General features: G+C 38.7%; 2 protein-coding genes across 4 annotated transcripts in view; both read left to right on the top strand.

The window, feature by feature from the left end:
• The first annotated feature begins 610 nt into the window (after positions 1-610).
• On the top strand, positions 611-7,980 carry LOC145502036 (uncharacterized). The gene is made up of 5 exons (XM_081481339.1): positions 611-1,593; positions 3,035-3,276; positions 4,053-4,191; positions 5,076-5,233; positions 5,693-7,980. Exons 1-5 carry the CDS (start codon positions 1,314-1,316, stop codon positions 5,846-5,848), a joined length of 975 nt encoding a protein of 324 aa, XP_081337465.1. The 5' UTR covers positions 611-1,313; the 3' UTR covers positions 5,849-7,980.
• A 6,144-nt stretch (positions 7,981-14,124) lies between these two features.
• Positions 14,125-15,642, top strand: part of LOC145502033 (uncharacterized) — a 13,410-nt gene continuing 11,892 nt past the window's right edge. For all 3 annotated transcript variants that reach the window (XM_081481336.1, XM_081481335.1, XM_081481337.1), the window contains exon 1: positions 14,125-15,018. In XM_081481336.1, the coding sequence (XP_081337462.1) occupies positions 14,739-15,018 (280 nt within the window). In that variant the 5' untranslated portion in view covers positions 14,125-14,738. The remainder of the gene's footprint in view (positions 15,019-15,642) is intronic.

The raw sequence follows: 15,642 nt of genomic DNA, 5'->3' as shown, positions 1-15,642 counted from the left end.
ATTGCGTTTGTCGAAGTTTGTGTTCGAACATTCCTCAGTTCAATGAAACTTATAGCATTTTAACGTATTTGAGGATACAATACAACTTTTAGCGACGATTAAGCAAACGAAAGTGCCATTGTCGCGAGTACTCAAGAAGTAGATCAACATTTTTGAAAGCTTTCTTGATATTTGCTAAAATGAAAAAAGAAAAAAAAAATCAAATGAAGACTGAAGAATTGATGCGGTTCGCTGAAATTAGAAAATGATCATTAATTTTCGCTCTCCTTTATCATTTGGGTTAATTAATAAATCGCTTCTATAAGCTGATTAAACTTTGAAAGAAAATAAATTGTTGCTTTAAAATAATAACAATTAGCTGACAATTCAACAATATAAGTTATACTCAATGCGCACTTACGATTTTCTTTATCTCTTAGCTTTAGATTTCTAAAATTAAATTTTGAGACTGATCTCTTCTACATTTGTTCAGCTATCTACGAAGTGTGGTTATATACTTTAATCCTTGAGCTGAGTGTGAAAAATGGAGTGTAACAGGTTTCATTGCACGTTACTGAAGAGAGTGGAAGTTGTAATCCCGAGAAGGGGGGTGGGGCGGGGGGGGGGTGGGGCTAAGGTGACTTCCATATAAAAAGGAGGGAGGTGCTCTTCGGAAATTTTGAAAAGAACCCCTGAGAGGTACCAAGATCCAGTTTGGTGGGCGTGGCCTGAAATTGTTTTCACCCCTAAGAGGTGCCAATTCTTAAACAACACACTGACACTGACGTTTTTCAGCTCAATACTCTAAAAATGTATCCTTTAAGCTCCCGCTATGGACCCTCGAGACGGAACACTCAAAGAGGTACCAAACCTTCTTTCTTAAACCCTAAAAGGTAAGAAGAGCTCCCCTGTCCTTTTAATATGGGATTCCTACACCCCCTCCTCCCCACCAAAAAAAGCTGATGCCATGCGTCACTCACCAACGACCATTAGTGGATCACTCCTCTAAAAGGAAGTAAATGATATGGAAATAATGGCATCCTATAGGATCAATATCCTGGACGGATATTGCAAAGGATGGCTGGTAACTGCAGTTGCCGAGTTCTGAGGTTCCGCCGCCTTCGTGGATACTCTTTATTTGGTTTCAGAGAGGGATTAATTTTACATCACGCTGACACGCAAAGTTGAAAACTCTATCTTGAAAAAGAGGTGAAGTTTAAAGGGCACACTATTAGAAGTGGAGACGGAGTAGGACAAGATTCGTTTAATTGGCGTGCTTGACGGAATCATATCTCTTCGACCAACAATTTCGAAAACACGATTGACTCAAAGCGATGGCTGGATTGTCGACAGCCCTGATTTTCTTCACGATGGCAATCACAGGCTACAGCATGGCCGAGTTCATTACAATCGAGCGTGATAGTAGCTTGGCACATGTTGATTTTCTCTTACCAGATTCTCATTGCCCTGGGAACCACTCACAATGCGGCAATTTCAACGGTATTTCGCTTTCAATATGTTGGTGTTATTGCCACGATCAACAAGGCAAAACTACTACTTTTTACGAGTCAAGTTATGGCTGCCTTCCAGTCAGCAATGTTCGACAACAGGCAGGTATGACCGTCAGTCAGTCGCTCTAATCATAGTTTGTTAAGTTACGATATTTTGAGTTATTTTGGCCACGAACAAAACTACTTTTAAATTGAAGGAAACCTGAAAATAATTGTTTACTATAAGATAAAAAAGACCGAAGAGATATTAATAGTCTATAGAAGAACAAGGATGGTTAAGGATGGAGAAGATAAAACGGATTACAAACGACGAACTTGAAAAAATTTAGATACGCAAACCGTGACGTAGTTCCTTTAAACAAAGTTTGTATTAATGATTGTGCAAGCATCTGAACAATCATAACTCTTAATTACTATTATGAACTCCTTAATTCTCCTTGATTCGGCTATACAGAATTCCTTTTTGCTAGTATAATGGTTGTAGAAGCCCTGAAGACTTGAATGCGGAATTTCAATGACGGAAACTACGCTTTCAATATTTTTCTAAGTTTGTGAGTAGCGCACCGGCCTCAGGCTTGCTGAATGGCAAACCATTTTTTTTTTCTTGGTTTCCAAGTATCCCGCTAGAGTAGGAATGCCTTCATTTTAAATAGCTGTTCGTTTTGCTTAATTTTTCAATCCTTTGTGGCTACGATTGGCCGGTGTTTTGGTTGATATTGAAAGAACGCTTCGCGCTTTGTATTGAGTATAGCTATAAATATAAATATTCGCTCTTAATGTTTCATAACTTCAGTATTTCTTTATCGAATAATGATACCTTGTTTACGCCTTTCAAATTAACCAAACATGTTTAACAAGAAATGCCGACTCATATTATTAGCTTGGTAGAAATAGTGAAAAACACATGCTATCATTAAAGAGAAAAGAAATTAAATCCGAGCTCTCCCAACGGAAGTACAATCCAACACCGAGCGCCAATGTTTCTTTTCAGTTCAACTTGCTCCTTATTGTAACCTGCGATATCAATCTATTTCTTTTTGTTTTCTTCCATTTTCGGGACTGAATGCTCAAACTCTTGTTTTTGCTCGAGAGGAAAATGCTTCAAAATCAGCTACCCTACTCTATCGTTTTCATTTGCTTCTAAAAACGTCGTAATTTCATATTTCGCATGCGTAAAATTGCAGCGCAACTTCATGAAACAATCTCGTTCCCAGGGCTGGGAAACCCTGGGAACGAGGCTACTCCAGTTGTGTTCGATTGGAAATCCGAGAATCTGATTGGTCCTCTCATCGTTTTCTATTCCCTTATAGACCACGATCGCTCGCGTTGGTCTTGAAACTGAAAATTACTCTCAAGTCTTTAAAATACCGAAGAATTCTAGGTTCTGTGCTTTAATCCTTCATAGTGAGTATTAAAATTACATTACAATTACATTACTCGTCCTCGTTTTGTATTAGCGAAAGTCAAGTCGGCTACGCCTCGTTGACTATTCGCTCATAGAAAACAAGGGCGAGTAGCCTAATTTTTTAAATTTTTTTTCACAGGCTGCCTGATGCTCTTTACAGGCGTGTCAGTGGACCAACCTTTGGTGTTTTTTCCATCTGGTTCTGTTCGGGAACAAACTGTAGACGTGCCTGCCAACCAGACATGCACCTTCTATTATGGAAATCGATTCTATGTACAATATCTGGATTGTACTGGTTCCTGGAGGTCAATAGAATCACCAAATCTGCTTGACACTATAGAGCTGACACCCGGTTGGTCCTCAAGTCAGCTGAGGATTAGGGTAAGTTAGTTACTTACAGTGATTGTCTGGACGGGGTTACTGGTAGAAGAGATTTAGTCAAAAAACTTTTAGCTGATGAGAAATGATGCATTTTTAAATAAAATTTTGCTGATAGCTGAGACATGCAGTGGGCTATAATTATAACTGAGATCCACTCCAGTCTACTGTCTAGTAAGTTAAAATTGGACCACATGTTGTTTGAACCATTTTGATTTAAGATAGGGTCACCAGCTGGAGCAGTCACGGCGTTTTGGATCAGGTCTGAACTAGGGCGTGCGCGAAAATCGCATATATCTTTTAGTCTTATCTGGGGATAAATTTCAGCATTTTGTTACAGAAGGGCCATGTGTTAAGAAAAACCCCAGCGACGTTGCAAGAGGAGGTTTGTTTTGGACACCAGAGGAGAAAAGACAACGCGGGAGGCCTAAAACAACCTGGAGGAGGTACATACACCTGATCTGGGGCGAAATCCAGGAAGGTGGCTCAAGATACTTCCTGCTGGTGAAGGCCTTATGCGTCCCACGGCGCAATGGGACCAGATGATGAAAATGCCCAGAACTGCCCCAAAATATAAGCCATAAGTATAGACAATAGATAAAGTAATACGTTTTTGCATTTAGGTCCTTTTCACCATCTGTAAGTGAGAAGAAATAGGGTATTTCCTTTCAATTTCAATATACTTCATCAATTTTCGTGATAGTGATTCAGTGCTAAAAAGGGACTTATTAGTCACAAAGGAATAACCGGCTAGCCTTGTTGTATATTTTTTCTTTCAGATCAAAGCTGGTACAACACTATTCCAGAACGTAACTGCAGGCCGTCTCGTTAGAGTTACAATACAATGTCGAACTGACACTTCTAACGTTCAGTTGGCAAGCTCATGTGTTGTGTTCCAGGTCCATGGGAAAATTGACTGTAAGCATACATGAAATAATAAGAAAGGTTGTGAATGTTCTGCCGCTTGAAAACCAAGATCATTGAGTGGGTATATACTAAAACTACCTATCTATTCAAATTCAGGGAATTATGTGAGTCATGACGTAAACCGGCTCGAGCAGCTGTGGTTTCCTTTTTTACGGAAATGGGTAAAAGTATTGTATGCGTTCCTTTCGATTTAGGTAAAGCCCGTGGGAGAAGAGGGGTGGGGGGGGGGGGGGCAACCATATAAATTGAACGGGGGTGCTTGTCCGCAATTTGCCAAGAACCCCTGCGAGGTACTTTTCACTCCCAAGAAGTACTGCTTCTTAAACAACACATTAACTAACACAAACGCTTTTCGGCTCAATACCCTAAAAGGTACCGCGAAGTTCCCGCTGTGGACCTTTTGAGGTTGAACACCCTAACAGGTACCAAAACCGCTTTTTTAATCCTAAAAGGTACGACGAGCATTCCCGTCCTTTTTATATAAAAGTTCTCCCCGGGGGTAAAGTTTATCAGGAAAAGAGAATCGATAAACGATGAAGACGACAACTTCTAAAATAGTGATCTTTTATACCATGTCTTAATTTTGAATTTAAGAGGTTTCTGTCGTTATTCCACGGTCTTCTTACATTTATTTCTAGGCCCGTACCCTAGGCCGACCCTATCACCAGCATTAATCGCGGCGACCTTGCCAACACCGGTAACAGAAAGATTAGATGGGATTGGGATTCTAACTTTCCTAACCAGGCTTTGCAATAATTCAGATTATAGGATAGACAAGTTGAATTTTTAAAACGGTGTTATACCATACCCTGCAGTTATTTCAAATTCTAGTGGGATCAGTCCTTATTTCACGGTCTTGTTACATTTATTCCAAGGTCCGTACCCTAGACCGACTCTATCACCAGCATTAGACACAGCAACCTTGCCAACACCGGTAACAGCAAGATTAGATGCAACAGGGACTCTTCCGCCGGTGACCACGCCAGCAAATAAAACAACGACGACCCCGTCTTCGGAAGAAGCAACAACAGTGGTATGGAGCTTACCCTTTTTAACCTTTATACAAAATTTACTCGACCAATTAGTCAGTCACATGCAATGTGATAAAATTAACAGTTACCCCATTCGCAGATGAAGATGTGCGACCAAAAAGGGAAAAAGCGGGCTAGGCGCTTCAAACCTTAAAGCCTTTTTATGTTAGAAACGAAAGGTTCACGGAGTGTAAGGTAGAGCTTTTCCTTTGTCTCAGTTTTGAGACCATGCCTGCTATTTGTTAGACCTGGTAGCGAACTATGCTTATCCTTTCTCAGGGAGAGGCAACCCAAGCTCCAAATAAAGGCAGAACGAATCCAGTTTACTGAAAGATCGATTCAATAGAATGGGATTACTTGACATGTTTTAGCCAATCAGAAAACAGAAATTGTTGCTTATATATTATTATACGCAATACGATCTGGAATTTTTCTATTGTTTTTGTTTCGTTTTTTTACAGCAGCCTTCTGAAGGAACGACCATTAGTGGAACCGGTGACGGTGAGGGCACAGAGACGGGGAAAAGAAAAGAGAAACACATTCTAAAAGCAAAAGGGAAATTCCAAAATATAATTTGTGAATCAAATTTGGCAATTTTGCCTTTACTTCTCTGGTAATTAGTTAGGTGCGACTCTCAAGTAAACGGCATAAATGTTGCCAAACGAAGGCCATGTGTCAACTGTCAAAAAAAAACAAATCTCTAACAAATAAGGTTGCTAGGGGCAAAGCTTTAAGAGCAATTATGGCATCGATAATAAGTTGTAAGAATTGACCAAAACCCAGTTTTCCTACCACGGTGAAATCAAAACTGAAGGCAAGAACTCGTGATCAAAGTTGATTATTTGCCAAAACGATATTTGTTCTATCTTTTTTCAGATAACCATGAACCATGAATGTTGGTATATTGGTCAAGTTTTGAATTGAAAGAATTTGCAAAATTATGGATCATCACAAGCGATGTTTCTAATCACTCTCGATCATCAATTGGTCTCATGAACATAAAAGTACACGGAAATTTCCATGTACCTTGTGCGTAAAGAATAATTATAGGAACATGAAACTTTCCGTGTACCTTACGACTACTAAAAAAATTTTCATGTTCCGTATTACTACATGTAAGAATAGGTACATGGAAATTCGTGTATGGCGTATGACTACAAACAAGAAGAGGTACATGGAAATTCCCATGTACCTTGTGACTATTACAAGATTAAGTAAAGTAAATGGAAATTTCCATGTACCGTGTGACTACTGGAAGCAAGTTCAATGGAAATTTCCATGTACCTTGTGACTACATACAAGGAAAGGTTCACTGAAATTCATTTCGTTCGGAGTAACGTCAAAAGTAACCACTGCACTTGAGCGACCTCGTGGCTAGAGCGCAGGAAGTATTAGTGCATAGGATCGCATACATGAAGCACAGTAAGTGGACGTGAGCTGAACGGGTAGTCTGATTAGCTGTCAGCAAGCAGGTCTTTATAAGCGTTAGGCATTACTTGGTGAAAGTACCAACAAGTAAATTCTATTAAAAATCAGTGCGGACGCCACCGGCGAACACTGCTGTCTATCACACAGAATCTGCAGGTAAACTTTTGCGTTGCCAAGTTTTAACTAAATGAGCAGAATATACAAAACAGTTGCAGGCCATGAACGTGTCAAGTAGCTGTGTTTATTAGTATCCAAAAGCGCGCCATTCTGATTTTCCAAAAGCACGTGTGGCATTGTTGATCCAATCATTCCTTTAGAAAGTTAAGAAAATATTAAATTTGTTTGTGATGATAGAGTTTTCCGTTCGATTATAGTTAAAGAAGGTGATGGCCTCATCTGCACTCTGAATGAGCAATTTACAAATACTATTTTAGTCGTTGAAAGCTGAAATCTAGGCGTTGCAGCCGGCGTTTAGGTTGCAACATAAGCAAAAGAAGCTGCCCGCGGGGGCTTAAGAGAGGATGTTTTCTCTGTCCCTCTTCCTCACAAAACTCTTCGTAGCGTTTACTTAATCAAAGATTTCCGTTCATTTTGAAAAATATAATCACATGCTGTTTCTTTTCTCATTTCCAGGTCAATGCTTCCTCCAAAGAGAGCTGTCTGACTTGCTACGCCAGGGTTTTGTGTATCAATAAATAAATGGACAGATTTCATATATATTGAAAAAATTTTACCCCATCCCACTAACTAAATCGCGTTAACGGGCCATCTGATGCGTTCATATAACAGTGAACGTTTTAATAGCTGTATTGCAGTATCGTCATAGCACCGTGTAGAAATTTCCATGTAAACTTTCTGTGTCATCTGAAGGTACATGGAAATCTCTATGTGCTTTAATTGTGTTGTACACGTGTGGTTCATGAGGGTGCATGGAATTTCCATGTACCTTTACACGTGTGGTACATGAATGCACATGGGAATGGTACATGGAAATTTCCATGTACCTTTACATGTGTGCTGCATAAATACACATGGAAAAGGTACATGGAAATTGCTTTGTACCTTTACACGTGTCGTGCATGAATGTGCATGGGAAAGGTGCATGGAAATTTGCATGTACCTTAACATGAGTGGTGCATGAATGACATGGGAATGGTACATGGAAATTTGCATGTACCTTAACATGTGTGGTGCATGAATGTACATGGGACTGGTACATGGAAATTGGCATGTACCTCAACATGTGTGGTGTATGAATGTACATGGGAATGGTAGATGGAAATTTGCATGTACCTCAACATGTGTGGTGCATGAATGTACATGGGAAAGGTACATGGACCACACGAACCATCGGAGGCGCGAATCGCTGTGTACTACGAATTACGTCTGGAGAATAGATTCAGAGAACATTTACTTTCTACCAGATCGGCAAACGCCGGCCTTCCCTTTGGTAGGCATTTCTCGTCGTCAGATCACAGTACTGATGATATGCTGAGGTCAGAAATCTGTTTTGACTTCCGTAGTGCTTTAGAGAGAGGCAGTTTTGAGGCCCATCCGATATTCCACCAACAAACCGTCTACATCCTAAGGGGACTCATATCGATTTTGCCTTTATTTAGACCCTTAAGAGTCAGCGCGCGCAAGTAACTTACCATTGTTTTGTTATGAAAGTTATAACACACGCACACTTTAATTCAGTTGCATCCAGATCACTGATGAAGAGGCAGCAACCTCGAGACATCTGGTTTTACGAAGCTTTATCCGCGCATATTACAAGAAAATCAACATTGTTTTATAGGTTGTTCACTTCCCGTGGTCGGAGTTACCTGTAATTTTCCTCAGGGTAAATTCAATAGGCGAGCAACCGGCGCTCGGGAAAACTACCCCGCACGAGGAGAGCACGAAGCTCCTGCGCGTCGCGTCTCGTCTGGCGTCGGGGGAGGTGATTTTCGCTCAAACCTGCACGCCCAGGCCATTCAAATCAGCTGTCTCTTTAGAAGAGAGAAAATATGTGTTGGGTACTAGATTACCCGGAGAGCACAAGTCAAACTTCCTAAGTTGCATCAAGCAAATAGCATATTAGTCTTACTTTTGGACAAAATATATAATAAAACAAACGTAATTTCAGCGAGAAGAATTTCAGTTATTTTCAAACAAACGTTTCTACATTACGTTTTGTTTTCGCAGGCATTAAAGAAAGTCTTCGACATCCTTTGGAACTGTAAAGAACAAAAACAGACGATTCCATTGACCACTACTCAGTAGCGGAAGAGAAAGCAATCTCTCAAAGCCTTTCTCCATCACAAGATGCATGGTATCGTGGAAAGAGGTTGCTATTGACAACGGTTTTGTTTATATCAAGAGCCATTTTCATTCCATCGTGTACTGTACGTATGTCGAGCACTGTATTTATTATGGCACGGCATAATATAGTTCAAAAGGTTTGTGTGTATACCGAGTGACTCGTGGGATATTCTATTGAATGCTACTCGAAAGAAAAGGCAGTGCATACGATGCGACATTAAAAACGGAGGTCGTTTTTCATCGCTTTAGTAAGGTTGCCCCCGAAATAATGCAAGGAGATGTATGTTTTTGTAAGTAATGCAAGTATTGGCCTGTAGGTAGCGTAAGTAGTCTAAGTAATCGTAGTCAGTAGCAACCTCTTTCCACGACACCATGAATCTTGTGATGGAGAAAGGCTTCCTAGATGGATGTAGTGGCTGCCATCTTTGTAAATCATAATTTTAATTTCTTTTATAGGACTTTTATGTATATTATTTTTAGATAGTTCTGTTAGGTGTCCCCTGTTAGCAGTGGGGATTCTCTACTGCTAGATGTAATTGACACGGTAATAAAGTCATTATTATTACATTGTAATTCAATAATACGAGCATTGCATTGTAATTAGAGTATAGTATTGTTAGTGGCGTAGGTATCTAAAAGTGTGAGTAAGTTTTGCAAGTTTTGTATTGTAAGTAGTCTATTGTTTAGTGGTGTAAGTAGCTCGTTAATAAATAAATTAAAAAAAAAGTTTGCCCCCGAAATAGAACGGGCATATCACACAAAAAAGAGCATACAGGAAAACTGTTGCTACAACATGTCCTTGCAACATGCCACCTTGTGTGTTCATGGTTAGTAAGGTGCGTGGTGACCCTTACAGTTGTATGTTTTCTTTAAGCCATTGACTTAAACGTGTTAGAGACTGGTCAGAAAGTATAGGAGGGCTGGAGCATTTGACAATGTGGTGGATGGAAAACACGTGACCCACCCCTTCCATTTGCCACAAAACCTTTTTGTTTATTATGCTGTACAAGGTGGTTCTAACTTTTAAGTCAGTTGATGAAACCCTAGTGTGTGGCCATTCAAAGGAAAGTTATTGAGCTGTACCTCCATGTGGTACTGTGCATTACGCTGGACAAGGTGGTTCTAACTTCTAAGCCTGTGGATGAGACCCTAGTGTGTGACCATTCAAATGAAACTTATTGAGCAGTACCTCCATGTGTTGCTGTTTATTACGCTGGACAAGGTGGTTCTAACTTTAAGTCTGCGGATGAAACCCCTAATGTGTGACCATATAAATGAAACCCAGCTAGCCTGTTGAGCAGTACTTTCATGCGGTACTGCCTGATATGCTGCACAGGATAACTTCAAGATGGATCTTACTTGTCATTTTATCCAGTCAGTAGTGGGACAAGATTCATTCAAATTTACATGAAATCTTTTGAGCAGCGCTATTCCGTCTATTTTTTAATTTACAAAATGAAATTTAGGATTTTAAGGTTTCACTTTTTCATAGGTCTTTTTCATAGGTCTCCTTTTAAAGACGGAGTCAGCTTTGGCTCCGACTGGGTTGTACCCTGGTTTAAATAAATAAAGGTGTCTGTACGTATATCAAGATAAAAATAGGAACCTCGAGCTACATTTTGGTCTGGGTAATTTCAACTATACTCAGACCTCAGTTTCTCTCAGTTTCTCCACGTTATTCTAAAGGCAAACAGCGATCTGCATTGCGCATATTCTGTATCGTTTTACAAGATCTGTGCATTTTCAAGACGACATTTTAGAACAAGAAGACTTAAAATATGATTGTGCCTATTTTTTTGTCTTGACTTAATTCGGTCATATGAAGTACAGGGCTTTTACTATGGTTTTCCAGCATGGCCAGACCGAGCTTTGTTTTTGTATTCGGTCTCGTAAGATGTTAATAAGAAAACGTAGCGTTTGCATAGTCTCCCAAACTTAATTACTCCCCTTACCCCACCCTTAAAAGCCATATTTTATTTTGCATGGACCCTGTCCACCAGCCCCACCCTCCTATATACTTAGTAAAAAATGAACAGTTCCTAACTCCTTAACTCAAGCATAATTATATTCAGGAAGTTATATGATTCGTATGGGTATTCAAATGATTTCGCATACAATTTGGGAAAGATAAGCACAAGTAAATTTTTACGAAGGCAAATTTGAATTTGAACCCGTAGGGCGAGTGAACTTTGTAGTCTTTAAAAAATTTAGGAGTACTTATTTATTCCAAATTCCACGAGAAAAACCATTTGATTGCTTGTTAATAGTATGATAATAGTTTGATTACAACTTTCTGCACTCAGTTTCAACTGTCTGTGTTGTTTGGGATCAATTGACGTGCTCTCAGCCAATTAGCATACATAAACTTTTGCATGTATATCATTAACATCGTAATGTACATGCAGTTTTCGCAGTTTATAGTGACAAAAATCTAATTTTTCCTATAGAATTCCGAATCATCAAATCATCATGACGTAATCCGTACCTACAATTCCAATAGCCATACTTATTTATTAACTATTTTTTATACTCGACCAAATTGATTTCATAGATATATGTAGTATTTTTAGCTTGTCAAACACTTTTATCAAGAGCCTCCATTTGGGTAACCACCCCCTGTGTATATGACGTTAAATAAGTCAGTTATCTTATCTTATCTATCTTATCTCTCCCAAAAGAGTTCATAAGAAATGTGCCGACACAACTAAGGAAATTTTGTAGTTTGATACCAGGCCATGCTGGCTTTCAGGCCAGGAAAGTAACACTCACCAAATTTTTCCACCTAGTACTGTAGGAAATATATAGAGACCAATAAGGAGAATTTGCTTGTTGACATAAGGGCTACCCAGTACTTAGAAGAAATGAGTCGAGAATTATAAAGGAAATTTGCATGCAGACTCTAAGGTATCTTTATTTACTGGTTTGTTTTCTTTTTATCTGCACGCTTTAGGAACTATGCGTGTTGTTCGGTTTTGGTTGTTTGATAAACTAAGTAACATGTTGCGACAGGCTTTTAAAAGCGCTTCTCGTGATATAAGCCGCACGGTCAATATAATACAATGAGAATATTATGCTGCGATCAACTGTTCACAGGCTAATATCGACTGACTGACTTTCTGACTGTATTTTGTCGGTGATTGTGTATGTTTTGTCTTACTTCGCAATCATTGCGTTGGTCGGAGTTTTTTACCGAATACCCCGCAGTTCCGAGACTGAATTTATATTCATTATATTCAGTTAAGCGTATTTGAGAGTACAATACAGCTTTTATTAGCGACGACTAAGCGAAAGAAAGTGCCATTGTTGCGAGTTCTCAAGAAGGAGATCAATATTCTTGAAAGCTTTCTTGACATTCCGACCTAAAATGAAATTAAAATTAAAGCAAGAATTGATGTTCGCTGAAAATAGAAAATGATCATTATTTTTCTCTCTCCTTTACCATTTGATTAACAAATCGTTACTAAGCTGATTGAACTTTGAAAGAAAATAAATTGGTGCTTAACAATAACAATTAGCTGATAAATCAACAATATAAGTTACTCAACACGCACGTACCAGTGATTTTCTTGATCTATAACCAAACTTAAGATTTCTAAACAACGATTTCGAGACAGCCCGGTACCAATGGAAACTATTCACTATGACAATCTAAGAGCTTACTTGATTGCTTTTCAGTTGAAAAAGTATAAGCGCGCCAACGCGCGTGGCCTACTTTTCTTTAACTTTAGTCAGAGAACGTTTCGTAATTGTCATTGTAATCTGTCGACGTTGAGCTAAATTTGTTCACCCAACCGCAGTGCGGTTAGGTACTTTAAACTTTGGGTTGAGTGCGAAAAATGGAAAATGACATGTTTCATCGCACGCTACTGAAGAGAACAGAGGTTCTAATATAACCAAGAAACGTGAAACAATTTCTTACTTACCAAGTAGTGGATCATTCTTCTAACAGGAAATGAATAAAAAGGGAACAATTTTTGTGGTTATATCAGCATCGCAGGGGAAGAAGAAATTGTTTAATTTTTCTCAGAAATATCGTCTACGTAAAAGGCACAATCGATTTAATTACGTAATTAAAATCATTAAAAAACAATTAAAAAATAATTTAGCCATTCCTTTCTGCGTAAAAACACGAAATTCTACATTCTAAAGCACACAAAGAAATTAACTTCGACGCGGTAGCAGATTCATCTTGCCGACAATAAAAACATTGGTTTTTAAACGTATGTGAATATTTGCAGTATCGTTGACCAGCCTGGGGGCGCCCGCAACCCACCTTCCTTCCTGTATCGAATTGGATGTCTGTTCGACGTTTGACGTACCATAACATTAGCCGTTGCCTTAAAATGTCCATTTTAAGCCATTTTACTTTTTCCTCCTGTATTAGTTGGAAGGAAAAATGACACTAAAGGTAAACGTCAAGGTAAACTTTATTTAGCCAGGGTGGCCCATTCAGCGACGAGGCTGATATCCAGAGGGGCCCTGGACAAAAAATATAATAATTAAAAATACAAGACATCGCGATAATTTAAAAATACAAGATAAAATTTAAAAAATACAAGATATAAATTTAAAAATACAAGTAATAATTAAAAGTATAGAGTATACACGAGCATGCAATAATTTATAAAAATCTAGTTCCTATATAATTTAAAAATTGTAGGCGTCAATTGAAACTTTGAAAGAAGAAAGTGACTCGGCGTTTTGAATGCTACGGGGTGAAAAAAGCTGACACCAAATATCTAAAGGTTCGTTTTGCAAGGCTAAGTTTGGGTTTGGGCAGGTGCAAATCGGCACTCAACGACCACCAGTTTCATACCAATACAACAGAAACTCAGAGCGTAAGGTTTCAATGAACTATGGCGCCCACTGACAGAAGAAATTGCATGCATGACTGTTTGCATCGTCGTCTAAAACATTATTTATGGTTTAGCAAAAGGCTTTATTTGTGTTCATATTATCACGTTAATTTCCGGATGAATAATTTGTTTGAATAGTACTGACCTCAAATTCATTTTTCATATCAATATCTATGAAAAAGTTGAATTGATCTTTCATAAAATTTCGAGGCAAGCTTCAACAAGAATACGTAAGGAATTAATTGTTCTCTTGTTGGTTAGGAACAGGAACTGGTAATAGATTCCCACGGTATCGCCTTAACAACGAATATTGACTTCAAAATTGGAAAAGTCTAAAATACAATTCCGGTTTATTTTTACACGACTTCTTTAGCTGGATATGTATTTTAAGAAATTTTGTTCTTGGCGCTTTAAAACGAATGTAAATGTTTCAACATTTTATCGGGATGCTTCATCATTTTGTTGCTTAACAACAAGTTCCTACGTCATTCCAACAGTTCTGTTTACACCCATGCAATTTTTAACAATTTTGATATACGACCTACTAATTTGTCGCTGAATTCTAAAAGTCCATAGGTGGCTTTGGCCCACTGTCAATCAAACACTAATATGGAGGTAATGACATCCTATTGGCTCAATATCCTGGACTGATATTGCTAAGGATGGCTGGTAACTGCAGTTGCCGTGTTTTAGGGTTTCGTTGCGTTCGTGGATAGTTTAAGCTTGGTTTCAGCGAGGACTTAATTTCACATCACACTGACACACAAAGTTGAAAACTCTTTTTTTTGAAAGAAGCGAAGTTTAAAGGGTACACCACTAGAAGTGGAGACGGAGTAGGGCGAGATTCGATTAATTGACGTGCTTGAGGGAATTATATCTTTTCAACTAACAATTTCTAAAACAAAACTGACTCAAAGCGATGGCTGGATTGTCGACAGCCCTGATTTTCCTCACGATGGCAATCACAGGCTACAGCATGGCCGAGTTCATTACAATTGAGCGTGATAGTGCCTTGGCACATGTTGATTTTCTCTTACCAGATTCTCATTGCCCTGGGAACCAGCCACAATGCGGCAATTTCAACGGTATTTCGCTTTCAATATGTTGGTGTTATTGCCACGATCAACAAGGCAAAACTACTACCTTTTACGAGTCAAGTTATGGCTGCCTTCCAGTCAGCGATGTTCGACAGCAGGCAGGTATGATCGTCAGTCAGTTGCTCTAATCATAGTTTGTTAAGTTACGATATTTTGAGTTATTTTGGCCTCGAACAAACCTACTTTTAAATTGAAGGAAACCTGACAATAATTGTTTGCTAAGATAAAAAAGACTAAAGAGATATTAATAGTCCATAGAGGAACAAGGATGGTTAAGGATGGAGAAGACAAAACGGATTACAAACGACGAACTTGAAAAATTTAGATACGCAAACCGTGACGTAGTTCCTTTAAACAAAGTTTGTGTTAATGAATGTGCAAGCATCTGAACAATCACTACTCTTTATCACTATAATGAACTCCTTGATTCGGCTATACAGAATTCAGAGTTATTAATATTCCTTGCCGTGCTTGTCTTGTCCTTTTTGCTGGTATAATGGTTGTAGAAGCCCTAAGACTTGAATGCGGAATTTCAATGACGGAAATTACGCTTTCAATATTTTATCTAAGTTTGTGAGTAGCGCAACGGTCTCAGGCTTACTGAATGGCAAACCAATTTTTGTTTCTTAGTTTCCAAGTATCCTGCTAGAGTAGGAATACCTTCATGTTAAATAGCTGTTTCTTTGTTTTGAATCGTTTTACTTAATTTTTCAATCCTTTGTGGCT

Source organism: Orbicella franksi, chromosome 11 (genome assembly GCF_964199315.1).
Source record: "Orbicella franksi chromosome 11, jaOrbFran1.1, whole genome shotgun sequence".
NCBI lineage: Eukaryota > Metazoa > Cnidaria > Anthozoa > Scleractinia > Merulinidae > Orbicella > Orbicella franksi.
Note: the sequence above shows the minus strand (reverse complement) of the source record. Positions and strands in the feature narration are given on the sequence as shown.

Coding starts and splice junctions, on each gene's coding strand:
- LOC145502036 (XM_081481339.1), top strand. CDS start 1,314: ATGGCTGGATTGTCGACAGCCCTGATTTTCTTCACGATGGCAATCACA. Junction 1,594..3,034: donor CAATGTTCGACAACAGGCAG/GTATGACCGTCA, acceptor TTTTTTTCACAG/GCTGCCTGATGCTCTTTACA. Junction 5,234..5,692: donor CGGAAGAAGCAACAACAGTG/GTATGGAGCTTA, acceptor GTTTTTTTACAG/CAGCCTTCTGAAGGAACGAC.